Source organism: Netta rufina (assembly GCF_964035555.1).
Source record: "Netta rufina genome assembly, chromosome: 3".
In the NCBI taxonomy this organism is placed as follows: Eukaryota; Metazoa; Chordata; class Aves; order Anseriformes; family Anatidae; genus Netta; species Netta rufina.
Window position 1 is genome coordinate 51,505,510 of NC_140125.1, and position 19,134 is coordinate 51,524,643.

The window sequence follows — 19,134 nt, forward strand, 5'->3', positions numbered from 1 at the left end:
GTCACTCCTGCTATCACAGAAAGACTGATAAATCATCAGTAAAACACAGCTGCACCATGCACAAGCTTGAAACCCTCTGCACCCTCATAAACACAAGCCCTTAGGAAAGACCCTGTGCTGGGAATCGATGCCGTCACTACGTTAAGCCTATTTCTCCATTTGTTTTTCCTCTCCAGTTTGGATTACTGCTACAATATTCACCACATGCAGAACAATCACACTATGAAAATCCCATTCTTCAAACTGTCTCTGCTTGACATAGTGTAACTCGTTTATACACACTGAGTGCTATTTCCTCTCCATGCTGTAAACAACCACTACATTTTGCTCATCTGAAGATGATCAAACATGCCTGAACAGACTTTTTGACTGAAAAAAAAAAAAAAATTGAATCAGCTGATATTACAGCAAGCATCAATCTCTTCACCTAATTTAAATCTTGTTTTGGGAAAGTACACTCACCAGGTAGGACCCAATGAAGAGAGTTTTAGCAGTAGCAGACTTAAAAAAAAAAAAAAAAACAAGTTAAAACATTTGAAAGCTAGTAGCGGGCAAACCCTCTGGAATACTTGAGGCGCTATTTCCTTACATAGCAAAATATCTAAATGTAGTTAGAAGAGAGAAAAGCAAAAGGCTAATGTGCGCCTTTGTTATGCTTGTTTAAAAAGTAAACTAGCCAAAAGTTTGTAATGGTGTTTTAAGTAAGCCGTATCATGCCACATTACTCAGCACAGTTTAGATTTATTTATTTTTTAAACTTTCAGATTTATGTAGTACAGCTGCATTTTTATTTTTAAAGACCATCAGTATACTTATTCTAACAAATGGCAGGACAAGAGATCAGTTCCTGGACAGAGTCTTCCATTTTAGTGAGGTTTCGTTTTGTGTTTTGTCTTTCCACAAAGGATCTGAACTACAATTACTCTCTAAAAGCCACTCTGCATGTTTACTTCTGGATCATTTTAAGCAACAGTTTTCTACAGGAAAACTTTATCATGAGCCAAGAAACTGAAAATGTTCTTTGCAGTCATCATACATGTATACTATCTTCATCAGATAATCTCTACAATTTATTATTAAGAAAAAAACCCACAAGCCTACAAGGTATGATAAGAGTCAGTGTTGCATAGTTTAACTGTGGAAGCAAATCTACACCACATAACAATGCGAGACAAAAGCAGCAGAAATGGGCCTACAGTCTAAAAAGGAATGCCTGATTTTCATATTAAAGTGAACGTATCTTAATCACTTTCAAGTTATGCAATGTTGAAATGTTTGAAAATAGATTCCTTCATGCAATTCAATTTTTTCAAGTACTTACTGGAATCCTATAGACAGACATTAAGCACCACGCTTGAACACTGAAATGCTGGTGATAAGCTTTAAAAAACAAAAGAGTAGTCATACTAAAAGAGAAACTCCAGAAGTTTTATTAGGATTTTAACAGACATTGCAAAAAAAATATTGCATAATGATTGAAAACATAATATTTTAAACAAAGTAGCAATGTGGTATCAAGTAAAAGAAAGACTGGAACAGCTGTCTATGTATGCTGTAAGGAAGATGTACCAGGAAAGGGACACAACATTTTTAAAATTCAAGGGCAAATGTGAACAAGCCACATTTTGACAGACTGACTATACACTGTAGATGTTTTACAAACTGCATAGCAGTGTAAAGAAATGGTTTTATCCTAACTATACTGTATTCCTGCATTTGCAGCAGTTTACAAGGCAGAGATTTTGTTTACAACATCGATATTTTAATAGCTCTGGATTCTCATAAAAAATGAACTAATTTAACAAAACAAAGCCTGTATCTACATTTGAAAACAAAAGTGCATGTATTGAGAAATAGTGTTATTTCTTAAGAAGAACACTGAGTACTTAAAAAGTTCGTTTTAACAGAGCAATAACAGAAACTTTAGATGTAGATCTGCACTGTGCTACAAGTGAGATTCTACTAACACCAGCTCCTATAACTGGATACCCTCTTTTCCTAAGGAACCAAGACACATGCCCACCTATCACTTATGGTTCTGGGTAGTTACAAAGAATGCCAAGTACCAAAACCACCACATTGCTGACTAAAAAAAGTATCAGTAACCCAAGACAGATGTTTTATGTTTTAAAGTAGATTTAGCTGTAAACTCAACCATAAACTCCTCAGCATTCAGGATCCTTCCAGTCACACAACTACTTTTAAACATTGGAGAGCAGCAGTGAGGAGCCATTAGAGCTAAAAGACAAGAACTGATGAACGCCTGTCTCCTGCCTTGTACTGAAGAATTTGTGGGTAATGAGCATTTCGATGAACTGTGAGAAAGGGGTGGTGTTTTTTTTCTTTTTTTTTTTTTATTAATATAATTCCTACCTAAAACCCAGTTGGTTTTAACCCCATTTGTCAGATTTGTACACAAACCCAGATCCTTCTTTCCACATAACCGTGGTAACAGCTAAGAATTACCACAAATATTGTTAACTTCTCTAGATGGTTTATTCGTTTCCTCCCTCCAACCAAAAAAAGAGAAAGCATGGAAAGAGCACATCTAGTTTCAAGATCCAGGCAGAGCTTCTGTTTAAGCTCTTGTAATTTCAACTCATGGCACTAAAGGACTAGATTTTTTTTTCTGGGCACCCTTAGCACTCTGGATAGAAAAAGGCAGTGAATGTTTAGCTGGACCAGACCCAGAATGGGAAATGCACAGATACCAAAGTTGTGAACTGCAGCCAGACTAGCCATAAACAACTGTCCAGTACAGAATTTACAAGTAATAAATTTAGCCATTTTTGTAAACATCTCCTCCTTACTAATCTCTTATTTTTTCCTATAATGGAAATACGTACTGTATTTCTTTGTTCCAAGCTCTGGTCTGTTTCTGTTTTAGCTTTGTGGCACAGTTGCTAAGTGCAACAAGCTAGAGACACCAACATTAATACAAACAAGTTGGAAAGTCAGTTCAAGTTATTACAGTTTTGCTATACCAGGGCATTTTTCATAGCATGTATTCTCTATTCACAAATGCTTCGTAAGATCTTTTATTATGGAAGACTGGAAGCAAACTGAAGTTGTTCATTTAACGGATGTGGTTGAACATACATTTCTGATATGCCTTATGCAATTAACAAATGATGTCTCATCTTATGAAGATGATACATTTGATATACATACCAGTAATTTAAAATGCTCCTCAAAAAAAGCAGCATTTTTATAGACAAATTAACAGAAAAGGAGACAGTACATCTCACAATACCATAAAACAAGTAAAGCCCTTTCATTAGCTGTGTTATAAATCCGTAACTGTTCATCACATAATTTGAATTTCTGACTGCTCAAGCAATTTAACCCTCAGCCAACTGCAGGACAAGGAGAAACATTTTAAATCAGATGTCATTGTAGGTGTGAGAATAAAAACTAGTATTCCATGTTTTTAGCTCTAAAAGTTTTGCTCCCAAAAGTGAAGTAACTGTTAATAGTCCAGAAGAAAAAAAATAATCATTTTTGACATGTCAAAAGAAAGTTGTACTAAAAATTAAGCTGCTGTAAATCTGAGCTCACTTAGATCATTGCTAAAAAGTTAAAAAAAAAAAAGTTTATTCTAGATCACCTTTTAACTAGGAATAGCACTAAAACACTGATTTCATGAGAAAAGACATGCTTAAATGCTGAGTGTTTGAGACATCTACTATAAAGTTTTGAATTCTTCATCGTCTTTCAAATATTTGGATTATAATTTGTTAAGAAAAATAGACCAAATACAGAAAATGTATTTGGTCAGGATTTTGTCTCACTACAGTTCAGTGTTTCCTATCTAAATGTGCATACCATTTAGAGGCCATTTTTGAAATGTTATCAGTCAACAGCAACATGGGCACCAGTGAATAAGAAAACACACCTTAGGATTCCTTTTTTAAATTATATAAGTTAGATAAAACTACCCTGTCCAGCAAGTTCCAAATTTTTCAAACGTTAAGGCAACTTTCATTACTTTCCAGCTAAACAGAATTATAAAAAATAAATGTCACTTCAAACCTTATATACACAGTGACAGAGTAGATTTAGCTAGAAAGTATCTTTAGTACATTAATAAAGTGTCACATAATATTACCGAGGTTATATCAGGTGCTTGAGTGTATGTGCAATTGGAGTGGTTGCAATATTTAAAGTACAGGTTTCAAAACAGAGCGCAGTGAACGTCCTTCTTTAGTGAGTTCTCGTGTTACACACATACATGGCAGTGGAACAGCCTCCTCTCTTCTCTCTACAGCATTATAGCTACATTTCTTCAAGTGGTCAGCCATGCTTATGATGTCTGCAAACTTCCACTCATTCACAGTACAGAAAGCTGTACTGAACCGCCAAACCTAGAAAACAAGTTGTACATAGGCTCAACATCTTTTAAGGTATCTGAACTCAGAGCAGAAAAATAAGTATTTGTGCTATACATTCAGGATGTGCTTTGGATCTATAACAACATGACAAAAACAGGCAATTCTGTATTTTGGATAGTCTCAGGCTGACTCAGATTCCAAGTTAGCTCTGAATACTGGGAAGAAAGGCAGGCTATATACATACATACATACAGATAGATAGATATTTGTCTACAAAGTAGATGCTATCAGAAGTTAAATGACAAAGTATTACACGACCATCAATACTTGTCATGATGGTTACTTTATCAGAAAATAATCCATTTGTGAAACAATCATCTTCTGCAATTCCAAATGATTGCTGCAGATACTCTGCACTTTGGAGGGGGAGCAGGATGCAGGAAGAATGAAAAACCTAATATATAAAGGTCACTTGAAGTTTAAATTTATTTATTTTACATATTTAAGGCATTCAATTTCATGGCAATGGATAGGATCTGAACAGTTGCACAAAAAAGGAAAAATTGCTTTAAACAGCATAAAGGCAAGAGACGCAAATTTTAGACAACTTTCTCACTGTCACAGAATATTTAACATTAATGAAAATGAAATAGTAGCTAAAACCTCAAGTTTTCCCAAGATTTTAAAATGTTAATTTCCACCAAATAAAAACTGAGCAGACACTACTATTACTTCTTGAAGGGTGTGGAAGACTCAACCAACCTGCTAGCCATTTTGGCTAATTGTTCTATTTGACAATGTATTTCTTGAAGGGGTATTATTTCAAAAATTAGTAAAAGCAATAGTGACGGGAAAATACTAAGAGAAAAAGCAGAAACATAACCAATTAAGTATTTTTATTTCACCATCAAAAGAAAATATAACTTACCTTTTCTTTTATTTGCCAAGAGGAACTTCCATCTGGGTACTTTCTCTTCTCCCAAAGCAGTATCACCATTCCACGTGCTTGAAGCAAGCTTCCACACACATCTCTCATTAAACGTGACACTCTTGAAAGCTGACATAAACTAAAGCCATCTAGAAAACTAGCGATGTGCTGCAGAACCTCAAAAGGTAGACTACTCAAATGGTCATTGTGTAGTCCAATTAAGCAGCTTTTTGCTGGTTCTACTAATACTGTAGATATACAAGGCTGAACTCCAAATGACCGTAAGTGGCGGTCATGAATAATTTTTGCCCCTTGTGTTGAAGGACAAAACCTTCGTTGAGAATATGTACACCCATAATAGGCCAAGGGACACCTCTGCTCCATCCAGCCATTAAGGCCAGCATGAATGTCACCATGCACATTCTTAAAATGTGAAGAAAATTCATTCCTCCTAAACAACTGTCCACAAACAAATGTAAACATTGAACGCTGTTTTGTTTGGTATCTAGCCACATATTCTAATACCAAATCCAGTCCAAGGGTCTGGAATGGACTTGGATTTGAGAGCTGTGGGTTGGCATGATCACACGCAGAAGCTGAAGCTATTTCCCCCACCATTGTATTTGTGGCCAATATAGCTGATGGGAGAGAAAATGTTTGGGTCCCAAAGTCAACGTGATACACATCGACAGTGCGACTTTCCGATATCCCCCTACCTCCAGGAGAGTCTCCTAGGCAAAACAACAGAGCTGCGGTGATTAGATCAATCCCCTGAAGACCCATGGGATCTTCTGTTATCTCCAAATCTGATGTATCAACAGCTTTGTCTTCTTTTGGTGCTGACCAATAGTGATTAACGAGGAATTTGTATGATCGATGCCGCATAAGTGAAAATGCATCTACATTTCTCAGTCTTTCCTGCTCTGCCTGTCTCTCTAAAATTTCTTCTTCATTAGCATGGGGAAGTAATATATGATTAACATTACCATTAACTAAATGATCAGCTGGTATTACTTCTTTAAGTTGTGCTGTTACAGGGAAGGAGCTGCAAGACTGCAATGCTTCATTATCACGAGACGCAGTACATTCACCATTTGCTACACTGGATGGTTTTGAATTAGAAACACCGAGATCTTCATTCTGGTCCGACACCTTTGAGCACTCGTTTTCTACATGAAAGCCATTACACAAGAGTGAGGAGTTACTGAGGTTTAGATTTAAGTCATGATTTTGTACTACATCATAACAAATATCACTAGAACCATTTTGCTCCATTTGTGAATTTTGACTCAGGCTATCCAAGTCAACTCCCCCAGCTGCTCCTATGTTTTCTTCATCTGGATATTCATGATCAGCCTTATTATCCTGAATAACGCCATTAGAGGCTTGTTCTTTAATCTCAGCATCTTCTTTCATTTCATGTGAAGTGCAGAGCTTTGAATTTAACATGCTAATGTCCCTGGTTGCAGTGTTCAGGATATCCAGAGCAGCAGCTAAACTCCTCGTTGTTTCTACAGTAGCTTGATAAAGTGCACCATAGGACTCTTCATCTACAGGTATCAAGCCATTTGAACACACTGTATCTGGGGTGTTTGTTTTGACAGAGGATTGTTCTCTGGATTCCGACATCTGATCAGCTGCTTTTGACATCATAGTTGCTACTTTAAGTGATTCTAGTAACATGCGCTGGTCTTGAAGGGCTAAAGCCATATCTAGCTGCTCCACTTCATCAACGTCTTTACTCAGATTTTCGTAAGATTTTCGGTCTGCGTAACTGACTGGCCATCTATTCCACTCCATGGTGCAACAAACCACGCTTGCAGGACAAACTTCTAGATGATCAGCAATTTTATTACGGGCTACTATGAAGGGACATCCAAAGCCACTATTCAAGCAAGGCACTCTTTCAAGTGGACATAAAATGCGGTGTTCCTCAGCTTTACATGAATGAAAAACTGCTCCACAAACCAGCGGGCAGCCTATCAAATCACAGGAAATGCCAGGCTCTGGTCTGGTCATACAACGACGGCTGACACAGTTTACGCAGTGTACATGTTGCTGATGTTCCTCCATGATTGTAAATCCAATTCTGAGTGAAGAAAAGGGAGACAAAAACACGAAATATTAACTCAATATTGTTAATATTTAACATCAGTTATTTGCAGTTTTGCATTCTTCCGGTATATGGAGAGAGACATATTAACACAACGTAAACTGATCAGAAGCCATTTTTAGAGAACACGTAGGTGATATTTTATCTTAAAGAAATGGTGTTTAAAACTTCTCCCAAAAATTTAAGGTAACATATTTGTATCGGAGTTCAATGCAGTCTATGCACATATTCATAAGATATGAAACACGCAGCTTGGAAAAAAACATTGTATAAACTTCTCTGGGGAAGAGCTCTTTACTCCTGCCTGTTCCAAATAGATGATTCCACTAAAAACAAAGCATGCTCATTGACTATGAGTTATTACCCCAAATCATAAACTACAGAACTTACACTAGAAGGTGGCAAAGGAAGCCAGACTCACTCTCATTTGAGCTAGATCTCCAGATCCTTAAATTAAACAGAGGCATCCTATTGCCTGCTTGCTACCACCTATGCTTCCAACACCTTCTTCATGCACTTCTCCTCAAGGCATGCATCTCAATCTCCATTTGTATCCCATTCTCACACACACACAAATCTAACAGGCAGCAGTCCTTTATAACAGCTCTTCACTCTGTTTTTATTTCATCTATAGCCTGTAGCTCCTCCATAGTTGTTATAGAAGTTTTTGATTAAATGTAGCAATTATACCACACAATGTATTTCTCTCAAAACCTTTACATCAAAACTATCCTGTCCAACACTGCCCCCTTATCTATACACCTCCAGTTCAATCCACAAAAGGAACTTTTGTTAATCCATCCTCTGACCTGCCCTAATTACAATACCAGCAGTTCAAAGTGTAAGGGTAACATGGCAACTTTACATAACTAGGCCAAACAGCAATAAAAATCCAAATAAAATTTAATTGCTTGATCTATCATAATATACTGATGCAAACAGAAACCCAATTCTTCATTGTGGTAAGGGGGAAAAAATAAAAATATAGCAAGTGTTACATTTTTGTACCATACTTCAGGAAGCTCTGGAACTCCTCAGAAGGTCACAAGTGCAGACCAACTCAAAGGACCAATCCTTCCTCCCCCTGGGCTCCAACAACCTCCCTTGCAGAAGTGATACCACTGGGATTACAGTTCAGAGATACCAGAGTGATTTACACGGAGCCAAACCTCAGAAGATTGTTTCAAAGATACATTGCTCAACTCCATCTTTTCCTCACTACCTATACTCCAAAACAAAGTTTTTTGTTGTTGTTTTTTTTTTTTTTTTTTTTTAAAAAAAAAAAAATAAAGTGCTTGCAGAATCAGATTAATAGAACAAAAACAGTTCCTTATTTTATTCTGTCTCACAAATGTACTCATGCAGTGTTGTAAGACTAAACACTTCAGTTGTAATTTATTAGAACTTCTCAAATTCAAAATAGTCTAAGCTGTAAAAATAAAACTGATTAGTATTATTCCTTTTGTTAAAACTGAAGGTAAGAGGAAAGAAAACTGCCTTTCAGACACTCCACATTGATTTATTTAAAGCATTTAAATAGATTTTTATGCAATGCTTCACTCAGTTGTATTCTTTCAATGCTTTGAAATTCATGCCAACTTTAAGTACCAATCAGCCCTCATCCCTCCATCCCTCGTAATCTGGATAACTCAAATGTTTTAGCCACCCACTCTCCTGAACACTAACAAAGAAACATATGTGCTTAGCAGGCAAAACACAGCTGAATTTTCCCCACCATACCTTAGTATTTGAGTAACAAATAAGTTGCTTCATCACACATCATCAGGTGCGTCAATCACTGAACTCTGTGACTGACTGATCTGCTAAATGTTTTAGCAAAACCTTCTGGCGCACAACCCGCTTTAACCTTGCTATTAAGTCAGGTGGCATCTACTGCAAAGAGCCAAGAAACGTTCAGAAAAGAATCAAAAAAGGGAAACTTACTGGACTGGGAAGGCAATTTAATTTGTAGTTCTTCTACCAAAGTCCTCTTTTTAAGTCATTCCTGCCAAATACAGCAGCCTAACCATTGCTAGACCAAAAAAAACTTTTGGAATTTTGCATCAAAGCTAAAACCAAATTCTAACGTTCCTGGAGTCAACAGGTGAGCAGAGGTCAGAAGGAAGCTCTCAGGTTATGTGTGCACTTTAAAGTGCTTGACACAAAATGGAGATAGCCTTGAAAAAGACAAATGCTGGTTGATAATGCAAAAGCCTTCAAGAAGCCCTGTCCTAGCTTCATACGTCTAAACACAGTCATAAAACAAACAGGTAGCAGCAAGGCTTAATTTGATCAGTGACCCACAATTACGTTTAAAATAAATAAATTAAAAAAAGATCTACTTTGCAAAAAGCTATGCCCCTGCTCATTTTAAGATGGCCAGAGCTGAGCCGTTCCTAGACCAGGAGGCAGGTTTGCCAGCTAGAGCACACCCCTGTGCTAGCTCTGACTGCTGCCTTGCTTCTGGGCCAAAGCTGGCTCACGCTCAGACTGCTCAGAACGCAGTCAGAGCTCGTGTTTGCTGCACCATTTGTGTAGACATACCCTAAATTAGTCAACCATCATTAAATACTACCTTTAAATAGCCCATGTGAGCTTCCACAGAGGAACATTCTATTAAGACAGTAAAACATCCTCCTCCCTAGCACACTATCTTCGTCTGCAAGCCAGATTGTGAAACCCGAGTGGTGTGATTATACTGGCTTTTCTCAAGCTCCAAGACTCCTTTCACACACAAACTAATATTCATCGAAACTTAATCATCTTGTACAAGCAAATGAAACTTCAAAGAGCAAGAAAAGGAGAGAGAATCTGGTAAACACATTATGAAGACTCTATCAGACACCAAAAGACCATGTTTTACCAATAGATGGATGCTAATTTAGATCTATAACAGATGTTTGCAGTTGTTTGTTTCTTTATGAAGTGGTTATGTGTGTGATCACAGAAATAGCTGAGATAACCTATCCTCTCACTTCTTTGTACATGCAAATGTAATTAGTCTCTAAAAAAGGAGGATATTACATGTTGTTTCCCTTAAAATTCAAATCCTTTGGCTCCTTAATTAAATGTATCATCTTTCTGGACATCAGTAGATCATCAGCAGGACATTCACTAAAATTTTGCATCCTGCACAAGCCTTCACAGCACCTACTGCAGAACTTTGATTTAGTCAGAATATTATATTTATTTATAGCTTCTTATAGAGACCATACACACACACACAAATAAAATGTGCTTTTCATGCATTTTTCAATTTGAGTACCTGGCTTTCAAACTCGATGAATGTTTTGGGCATTAATGAGTTCTGGGACTTTCCATGAGGCTTTCAATATAATGCAATTACCAAAACATAAAGGAAAACCAAAGGAAAAAAAATCAACCAAACTACCCTATCAAACTGGATAAAACCTCATGAATGAGCATATTTATTTACCAACAAATAGTCACTTCTCACTCGATTTTGTAAGCTAACTTTGTGAACCACTGAACTTAGAACCGCCTTGATGCAATAAAAAGGGAAGACAAACAAGTTTTTTGATACAAAGAAGTCCAAAGCTTTTAAATTACTCTGATACTCAAAATCCTAGAAAAACACCTGTCATTAAAACACATATCAATAAGATTTACTGTCTATACCCCATTGTGTTCCTTGCCACAATTTGGTGAGAATACAGAAAGTCACATCCATGACTACAGCAAGAAGGAACAGCTGTCCTTTTCTGATAGCACAGTGTCAGCAACTAGGTTCAGTTCATATGAGATGCTTAAGTACACACACTTGACTGTTACTAGCAGAGAAACCTAAAAATACATCCAGTTCCAATGAGGTGACCACTGCTCTCAGAATTTGTGCAATCACTTGATGTTATTGTACATACTATACAGTCAGCTGACCAAATCAGCCAGAACATGCTTTGAAAATCTGTCATAATTAAAAGGATTAAAATTCCAGCTGCTACAGCCACATGATTTTCAGTTGCTGTTTTAACACAAACATTAAAATAGCATAATAAGAGTTTCAAACAGACACTGCACAATACTTCAGCTGTGGGGGCTCTGTCTCCTGTACCACAAAGTATGAGGATCTGTACTCAGTGTTACCAAACCCAAAGTCTGCTCACTTATTCTCCCCCTACATGAACTCTTTGGGATGAATAAGATAGGAAATCACAGCAACTATTCCCACAGTCAGATGCTTTTCATTCACCAAACCTATAAAAGCTTAACTATCTTTGAACCCCTTCCCTCTATCAAATTTGACTAAATAATAGTCCAACAGGTTCTTAAATTACTGGTTCTAGGAAGTAGAACAGAGGTACACAAGCAGTACTACAGGTTTAAACTCCTAGGAGCATCCAAATCCACCCACAAGCAGCCAAATACATGCAAACCATTCTAAGAAATTCCCTGTTGTTTTGGAGATCATACAAGACAACCCACTATTCCTGAACCTTCCATCTTTTACCCAGGTCTGTGGCTAAAAGAGTAGGTAAGTCTGGTAAGATGTGGAATCTGCATTTCAGAGAGTAAAGTGCCAAGTGAAATGGAGATAAAAGATATTAAATAAGAAAGAGGAAGAAAGCAATATAAAAAAGAGCTTTAGAATATTCTACTAGAATTTGTAGTACTATAGATAACTACTGAAAAAAATATTTTAGTTCTATATCCTACCATGCATGGGAGAAGTATGTCATTAATCCTGACTAATAAATCTAACTACAAAATATGTTACCTTCTTGAAGATTGAGAATTGTGAAAGCTTTTCTTCTCACAGCTACCTTGTACAAAATGTGTAACAATTTTCCTATCTACAAAACAGCCGCATTAACTTTGTTATACGCAGGTCATGCTCACTTTTTTTTTTTTTGTGGGTGTTTTTTTCTTCTTGGTTAGCTTTAGGATTTGATGAATATTTTTTTGTTTTGTTTTTGGGGGGGAGGAGGGAAGAAGGATGTATTGGTTTTCAAATAACCAATGGATAACATGAACTAGGGGTTCAGCAAGATCTCTTCTGATGCCATTTCAGTCAGGGGAATAGCAGTTGCCACCACTACTCGTTGCCATTCCTGCTTGAGGTGAGCAACAAAAGGCAGCTCTGACTCTAACCATCAAAACTCCATAAAGGCTAAGGTTAAATAGCCCCATTCTCAGGCTTCTCCAAAAACAGTACAGCCTTTATCCTCATCTTAGGGAGCTGGGTGCCTCAAATCTTACTCTAAATGTCTCTCTACAGCAACAATGGACAACAGAGCAAAGTTAATCTAACGCTACACCAATTTCCAACTACATTTTCAAGTGGCAAATTCAGAAGCACAACAATAGACATTACAAACTGCTAGTTCCTCACTTGACTAACATGACTAACATGTGACAAATTTAGAAGGTATGTACATCTGCTGCAAAGGTAACAGAGTAGTACATGTGGCCATCTTATAAAGTCTTACATATGGGGCAATAGTTCTTTTTATTGTTTTTCTGATGTCAGAGAAATTCCTGACATGGACTTTATGAACCCTTACATTTCTTCAAACTGGTTTACATCACAGACACTTTCAGGAAGTAAAGTTCTTTCAGATGCCACACTTAAAACATCAACCTTATGGGATACAAATACTTCTGATTATTTTGTTAATCACTGAATACATAACAAGAAGCTTCAATTACTAAAGCTGAAACTACTCGACAAGTAGGATGTTCCTTTCACCATTATCATCATAGGCTATGGCAATTTACACATATTACACAAAAAGGGGCACCAAAAGGTCAGGCTCAAAACATGACTTCTAATTGCAAGGAAAAACACAGGGCATACATATTCCTGCAAGATCCTAGTTTTATCAAGAGATCATCTAGGATCAAAGGAACAAGCAAAACCTTGGTATGTACCAACTGCTTTGTGAAGCATAATTCAGTTACCCATCTACCTCAAAAAATAAAATCAAATCAAACTAAAGCAAATAGTAGTGAGCATTAGAACTATAAAAAAATTGCAACTTTTTACATGCCAACCTTACCTTAAAAAGAAGAGCTTTTCCACATCTACACCTCCTTCCCACCCCACCTCCCCAAAACCCCACATCCTATTAAAGGAGCTGACCTGTATTTTGCATTCTTTTGAATAACACTTTAGGAGTTTCTCTTAGCTTAACTGCAACCCATCTTCCTCTCACTCACAGAATTCAGTGAGGTATGTCCTCCCAAATCATTGCAGACAGAAAATAGATCTGAATGGGGAAAAAAATACCAAAAGAAAGCAATACACTGCTTTGACTGAAGTGGACCCACCAATGATGCCTCATGTGTTTGGATTACTTCCAGTGTACAACAGATGCTGTGACAGAATGATCCAACACTTTCCCTATTGCTAACAATCTCCAAGAATGTTGAAAATCAAACCCTGAACTACTAGGTTTCTCCTTAGAGTACTTTTGTGACAGATCTGCCATGCTTTCTTTTAATCCTACACAGTCCCCGAAGAAGACACCAAGAGTCCTCAATATGCCTTTGGCCTCACACTGCCACAGGACAACAGCACCAGGACCAGCTACGCTTGCTGCATGGCTCGGGCACAAAAGCACTCTACCTGTTCGGCTGGTGACAGGGCAGACTCAGCTAGGGAGCCTGTAGATCTCATGTGTAAGGGACTTCTGTACTTGAGCTCAGCACGACCCCTGGACTGCTGCTGACTCTGCAAGAAACGAGATCAGAAACACATTTTGATTTCTGGTGTACAAACTACTTGCTGTATATACAATCTTCTGAACAGGTCACCTGCTTATACTATCTGGAGCTACAAGTCATGAAATATTTTGAATTTTTCAGGAAAAAAACAAACATGTTTTTAATAGACTTTACAACTGCAATGTGAGTTCTGTCATTCTAGCTTTTAGTTAGCTGTTAGTCACACTAGACTGTTACTCACATTTAAGGCTAGACAAGACTTTTAAAAGTTATTACGACAACCTGCTTCACTTTATTATTTGGTTTGGCTCACCAGAAACCTTTTAAGAAAAGTATGCATGAAACTTAAATTAAAGACTGCAACAGCTGGAGAACTAAGGAAAAAAAAAAAAGATATTTCAAGTTGCATTATTTTATAAGCTGCATTTTATTCTAGTTAAAATTTGTCCAGCTTCAGTCTTAATGTCTTATGTCTTCAGACAATTCATTAAACAGTTGCTTAATATTAGAAAGCTCTTTACTGTAACAGGCTTATTCCATGTGTTCATATTCATTAATTATTGTTAAAATTTAAAGAGATGGAACAGAGGTTATATACTCAAAGAAATTATGTTATCCTTGTCCCCAGACATCATCTTACAAATCCTACAGAAAACCAGAAAAAGAATCCATTTCTGAGAAATCAGAACCTAAACTACTGCAAACAAATAATGCAATCCGTATTACGGTAGGTAGTTTCAGCCACCCAAAAGAAGCCAAAAATAAATCCTTCTTCTTAAATAATATTTTAATTCATACATGTTGCCGCAGAATTCCTGACCTCTGTATGTTTACAGAGATCTGGCCAAAAATCTTTGTTAATATACTACTTCAAGTCTTACTACACAAGTTGAACCAGTTCCCATAGCAAAATAAGAAAGCAAGTTTAAGGTAAATGGAACGTGAACACAACTGCTCTCCAAGAAGACAAACTGAAATGCAGATGTAATGTACTCTGCATGTATGAGTGGTTTTTGTCCTCTTAAAAACATATTCTTGTTAGTAGCACAGAGCCTGACTGGTGTACAGCAAGAGTATTTAGTACAAAAAAGTTTTAACAGGCACCTCCACTGCATCAGATAATACCAAAGTACAATGATGGGGGCTGTTCTAAAACAGTTTGAAATTTTTAAAGTAGAACAAAAAGAACTGGAGAAAAAGATCAGAGAAGGTATTAGGAACTTTAAACTATTCCATTTCCAGCTACTTAATTTTGTTATAAAGTGAAAGACTTTTATCATACCTATTTGACTTTTCCCCCTTCTAAATCACTTGGTTTTAAAAGCAATGTAAATAATACAAAATATCCAATTTCAAACGCATAAAGAAACAAACAACAACAAAACAACCTAACACTATTTTCTAAACAGAACAAAAACTCACCTATCTCAAATAGTTGATGACAAGAAGCCGGGAACGTACCTCGTAAGTAACGCACTACACCAGCTCTTTCAATGTTTTTAACTTGAATGAAGAACTGGAAAACACAGCTCTGCACTGCAAGTTTGTGCAGGGTTTGTGGACGTACAGTGAGTCACCAATCTCTGATCTCTAATATAATTTAGACTGCCTTCTCCAAATGTCAGCGGGCACGAAGCTATTACTTTTTCCACAGACTCCAGCTGAACATTCCCATCCAAATACATTCCATGGCCGATGACAATAGTGACTCAGCTAAAACAAGTTTTTGTAAGAGCATTACAGCTATGAAAATACTGCACACTCCTAGAAAGATCCTATTTGCAAAGAATCTGTCGCTCCAACACACTTCTCTACCCCACAGGATTTTTGGAAAACTACCATTTCTACTAGAGATACTTCTAAATATACAAACACAAAGTTTAAACTTCAAAAAAAAACAAGCATCACATCACTCACCTTCTGGCACCTATGTAAGTGTGCCTGAACCAGGTATCGCTACCCAACAACCAGCCTGAACCGATAACTTCAGTTTTATACAAAGAGCTGGAAACACACCAGTTAGAGTTTTACCTCACTGTACCTCTTGTTCTCGTGGCTTAAGTTTGCACCCATCGGGGTTTCATTGTGATTTCACACTAAGAGTTCAGACCAACGTTTGACGTGTGGTAAACAGTGCTGTCTACTCAATTCAATATTCTACAGATTGTAAAGGTTTGCAGCAGAGTATTTTAGATTCAAGTGGCATTAACAGATAATAATGAAATTAGAAAAAAAAAAAAAAGGCAGACCAAACGTCAGCTCAAAAACTATTAAAAACAGTATCTTGCAAAGTCAAGATCTGGAGCTCCCCTTCCATTTTAATTGCCTTGGCCCGTTTTAGAGCAGTTTATATTACAAGATTTTTCAGTCTTTTTCCTTCATTCAATATTGAGTCTAGATAGTGCACAGGCACTTAAACCTTACGTAGGATTCCTCTGTAACTCTCATTTAATTTTAAACTCTCCCTTAACTATTCGTGGTCTTTTCAGGAATACTTCAACTAACCATCTCACCTACAAAAAATTCAAGTTATGTTTACTCTCATTATACAGATAAGGAAATTGAAAGAGAATTGTCACCAGTACAATGATCACCAGACACATGATTCTCTGGCTCTCAACACTATACCACTGGATCTCATCGCCAGAGACAAACAGCGTTTGCTTCATTTGAGACGGAGCTCGCCAAAGAATCAGGTCTATCGGTATGAAAGAAATTATGTCCTTTTCTTTTATATTATTATTACTATCATTGTTTAGTTCAACCGGATTGAATACAAAAGCATATGTTTGTTACTAATCTGAAATCCACAGCAGCTGCAGGAGTTGACTCAAAGACAAACATTCATGTGCTTAACAAAGGTGCTGGGAAAAGCCCTTTGGGACACAGGTCACAAACTGGATTGCCTACGAACACGCAGAAATCTTGCCCAGAAAGTTTCCAACCAGGTACTGCTAGTTAGACTCAGCACCTATTTTTTCCCATTAAACGTCTAACATCAAAGTAGGAGGCATGAGCAACACAACCCAAATGTAAGAATTAATCGAGTAAGAGAATAATTTAGTACCAAACAGAAAGAACATCCAAGAAGCAAAGACACTGCTGCTGCATAGTCTTTGCCCATTCTGGTGGGATTTGCTTATTTTCTAACCCCTTCCAACTCCGGAAAGGAATGAGATGGATACCCCATGAAGCCTCAGCTAGCAATACAACCCCCTGAATCCCATTTCTTGTCTCAGTGAAGCTGGACCAGTGCGGAAAGACATACACAGAGATATTCAGAAGACAGGCTAAGGTTGCCAGCGCATTTTTCAGATTTACAGCTTAACCTGCTGACCAACCGAGGCCGTTTCAGTAACATTTCTGCACTTCTGGGAGAGAGGCAGCCCACAGCCGCGGTTACCCGGCGCCCTGCTCCTCCCGCATCGCCAGGGGCTGCGCGAACCTCGCCCCCCAGACCCCCCAGCAGGCTGCAGGGCAGCACCGACACCCCGCGGGCTCCTACAAAGGGAGGGGAGGCAGGCGCCCTTCCTGCAGCGGCAGGGCGAGCGGAGCACGGCGCCGCTGCGGCCGCGCAGGCCCGGCGCAGAGCGGGGCAGCTCCCCCAGCACGGCCGGCAGCGACGCGAGGCTGAGGAGCGGCTCCCACCCCCCTTGGGCTGCCGCTGCCCGCCCGCCTCGCACCCACCCGGGGCCCCGCGGCCCCTCCGACGAGGCCCTCCCCCCCCGGGGCTCGCTCCCGGCGGCCGCAGGCCCTCAGCGGGGCCGGGCTCGTCCCCCCCCGGCTGCCGCGGCTCACCCGTGCCCGTCGCTCGCCGGGCGGGCGGCAGGGAGGGAGGGAGGGAGGGAAGGAGGGAGCGGCGCCCCCCGCGCCCTCGCTGCGCGCCCCCGTCCCCCGCCGGCCTTCCTCTCGCCGCCCTGCCCTGCCCTGCCCTGGCCCAGCCGGGCTCCCCCGCGCGGCCCCGCTGCCGGCCGCGCCCCCCAACGGACACGCGCGCGCGCGGCCGCGGGGCGGGGAGGTGGGCGGGCGGGCGCGGCCCCGAGGGGCGGAATGCCCGGATGTCGCTCGCGCGCGCGCTCCCGCCCCCCCCCCCTCCGCCCTCCTCCACCATTCCCCGGCTCCTCTCGCGCGGCGGGGGCGTTGCTAAGGGCGGGAGGGGCCTTGGCGGCGCCGCCCCGGTAACGCCTCGCAGCCCGCGGGCTGTCGGAGCGCCCTTGGGCGAAGTGTTTTGTTTTGTTCTGTTTTGTTTTGTTTTGCTGTATTTTCCTAGAAACCCGGGCCGCCTCCCACAGGCGCAGGGTGCCGGGCCGGCCTGGGAAGGATCCGTCCTTCGGAGGGTGGAGGCCGGCTGCTGAGGGGGCTGTGGGCGGGTGGGAGATGGCCTGGGGGTTAGGGCTTCAGGGGTCTGATGGTCGGAGTGCTGTTTATCTATTTATATATTTATTTTACAATAAACGTTTTTTTGAGTACATATGGTGTGTCTCCTGGTACTAGGAGAAAAGCCATTTTTATTCACAACATACACATTCCCCCCCCCCTCAAAAAAAAATAATACTAATGAAAGCATACACAGAAAATACAGATTCATATTGGTTTGGTAACTCACAAGAAGTAGCTTTACTTTTGACTTAAATTCCAGTTAAACACCTTGTTTGCCTACTCCCAGCTTCCAGGCTGTATATTCCCACGTCATGCACGTAGACTTCTGTTTAAGAGCAAGCCAACGTGGAAGATTGTTGAAATCTCTTGGGTCTTAACACAGCTTTAGTGGGGAGTAAATAAACGAAGCGGCTGTTACAGGTTTGGACATTCAGAATCTAAAAAAAAAAAAATCTTCCTTTTTGCTATGCTGAAAACAAGAGAACATGGAAGACAGATGTAAGTCATCACTTCAGTGTTAGGCACGTAAGAGAAAACCTAAGATGACCTCAATAGGAGGCATCATTGCCAGCGCTTCCTTTAATAAGCACTCTCGGGTTTGCCTCGCCCTTATACTACAGCCTTGATCTTCCTTGATCCTGAGGACAGGCCATTTTTTTTTTCCTTTATAGATTTGATTACAGGATCAGGACATAGGC

At 39.5% G+C, this 19,134-nt stretch overlaps 1 protein-coding gene across 7 annotated transcripts; it reads right to left on the minus strand.

The window, feature by feature from the left end:
* Positions 1-1,407: 1,407 nt before the first annotated feature.
* On the minus strand, positions 1,408-17,992 carry FBXO30 (F-box protein 30). 7 transcript variants are annotated; one of them, XM_084284850.1, is made up of 4 exons: positions 17,855-17,966; positions 13,959-14,063; positions 5,260-7,348; positions 1,408-4,364 (listed from the first exon to the last, which is right to left on the minus strand). In XM_084284850.1, exons 3-4 carry the CDS (start codon positions 7,330-7,332, stop codon positions 4,161-4,163), a joined length of 2,277 nt encoding a protein of 758 aa, XP_084140976.1. In that variant the 5' UTR covers positions 7,333-7,348; positions 13,959-14,063; positions 17,855-17,966; the 3' UTR covers positions 1,408-4,160. The 7 variants fall into 7 exon arrangements, with proteins under 7 accessions (XP_084140976.1, XP_084140978.1, XP_084140977.1 ...); XM_084284852.1 differs by lacking the exon at positions 17,855-17,966 and adding an exon at positions 15,518-16,280; XM_084284851.1 differs by lacking the exon at positions 17,855-17,966 and adding an exon at positions 15,479-16,280.
* Positions 17,993-19,134: the final 1,142 nt, after the last annotated feature.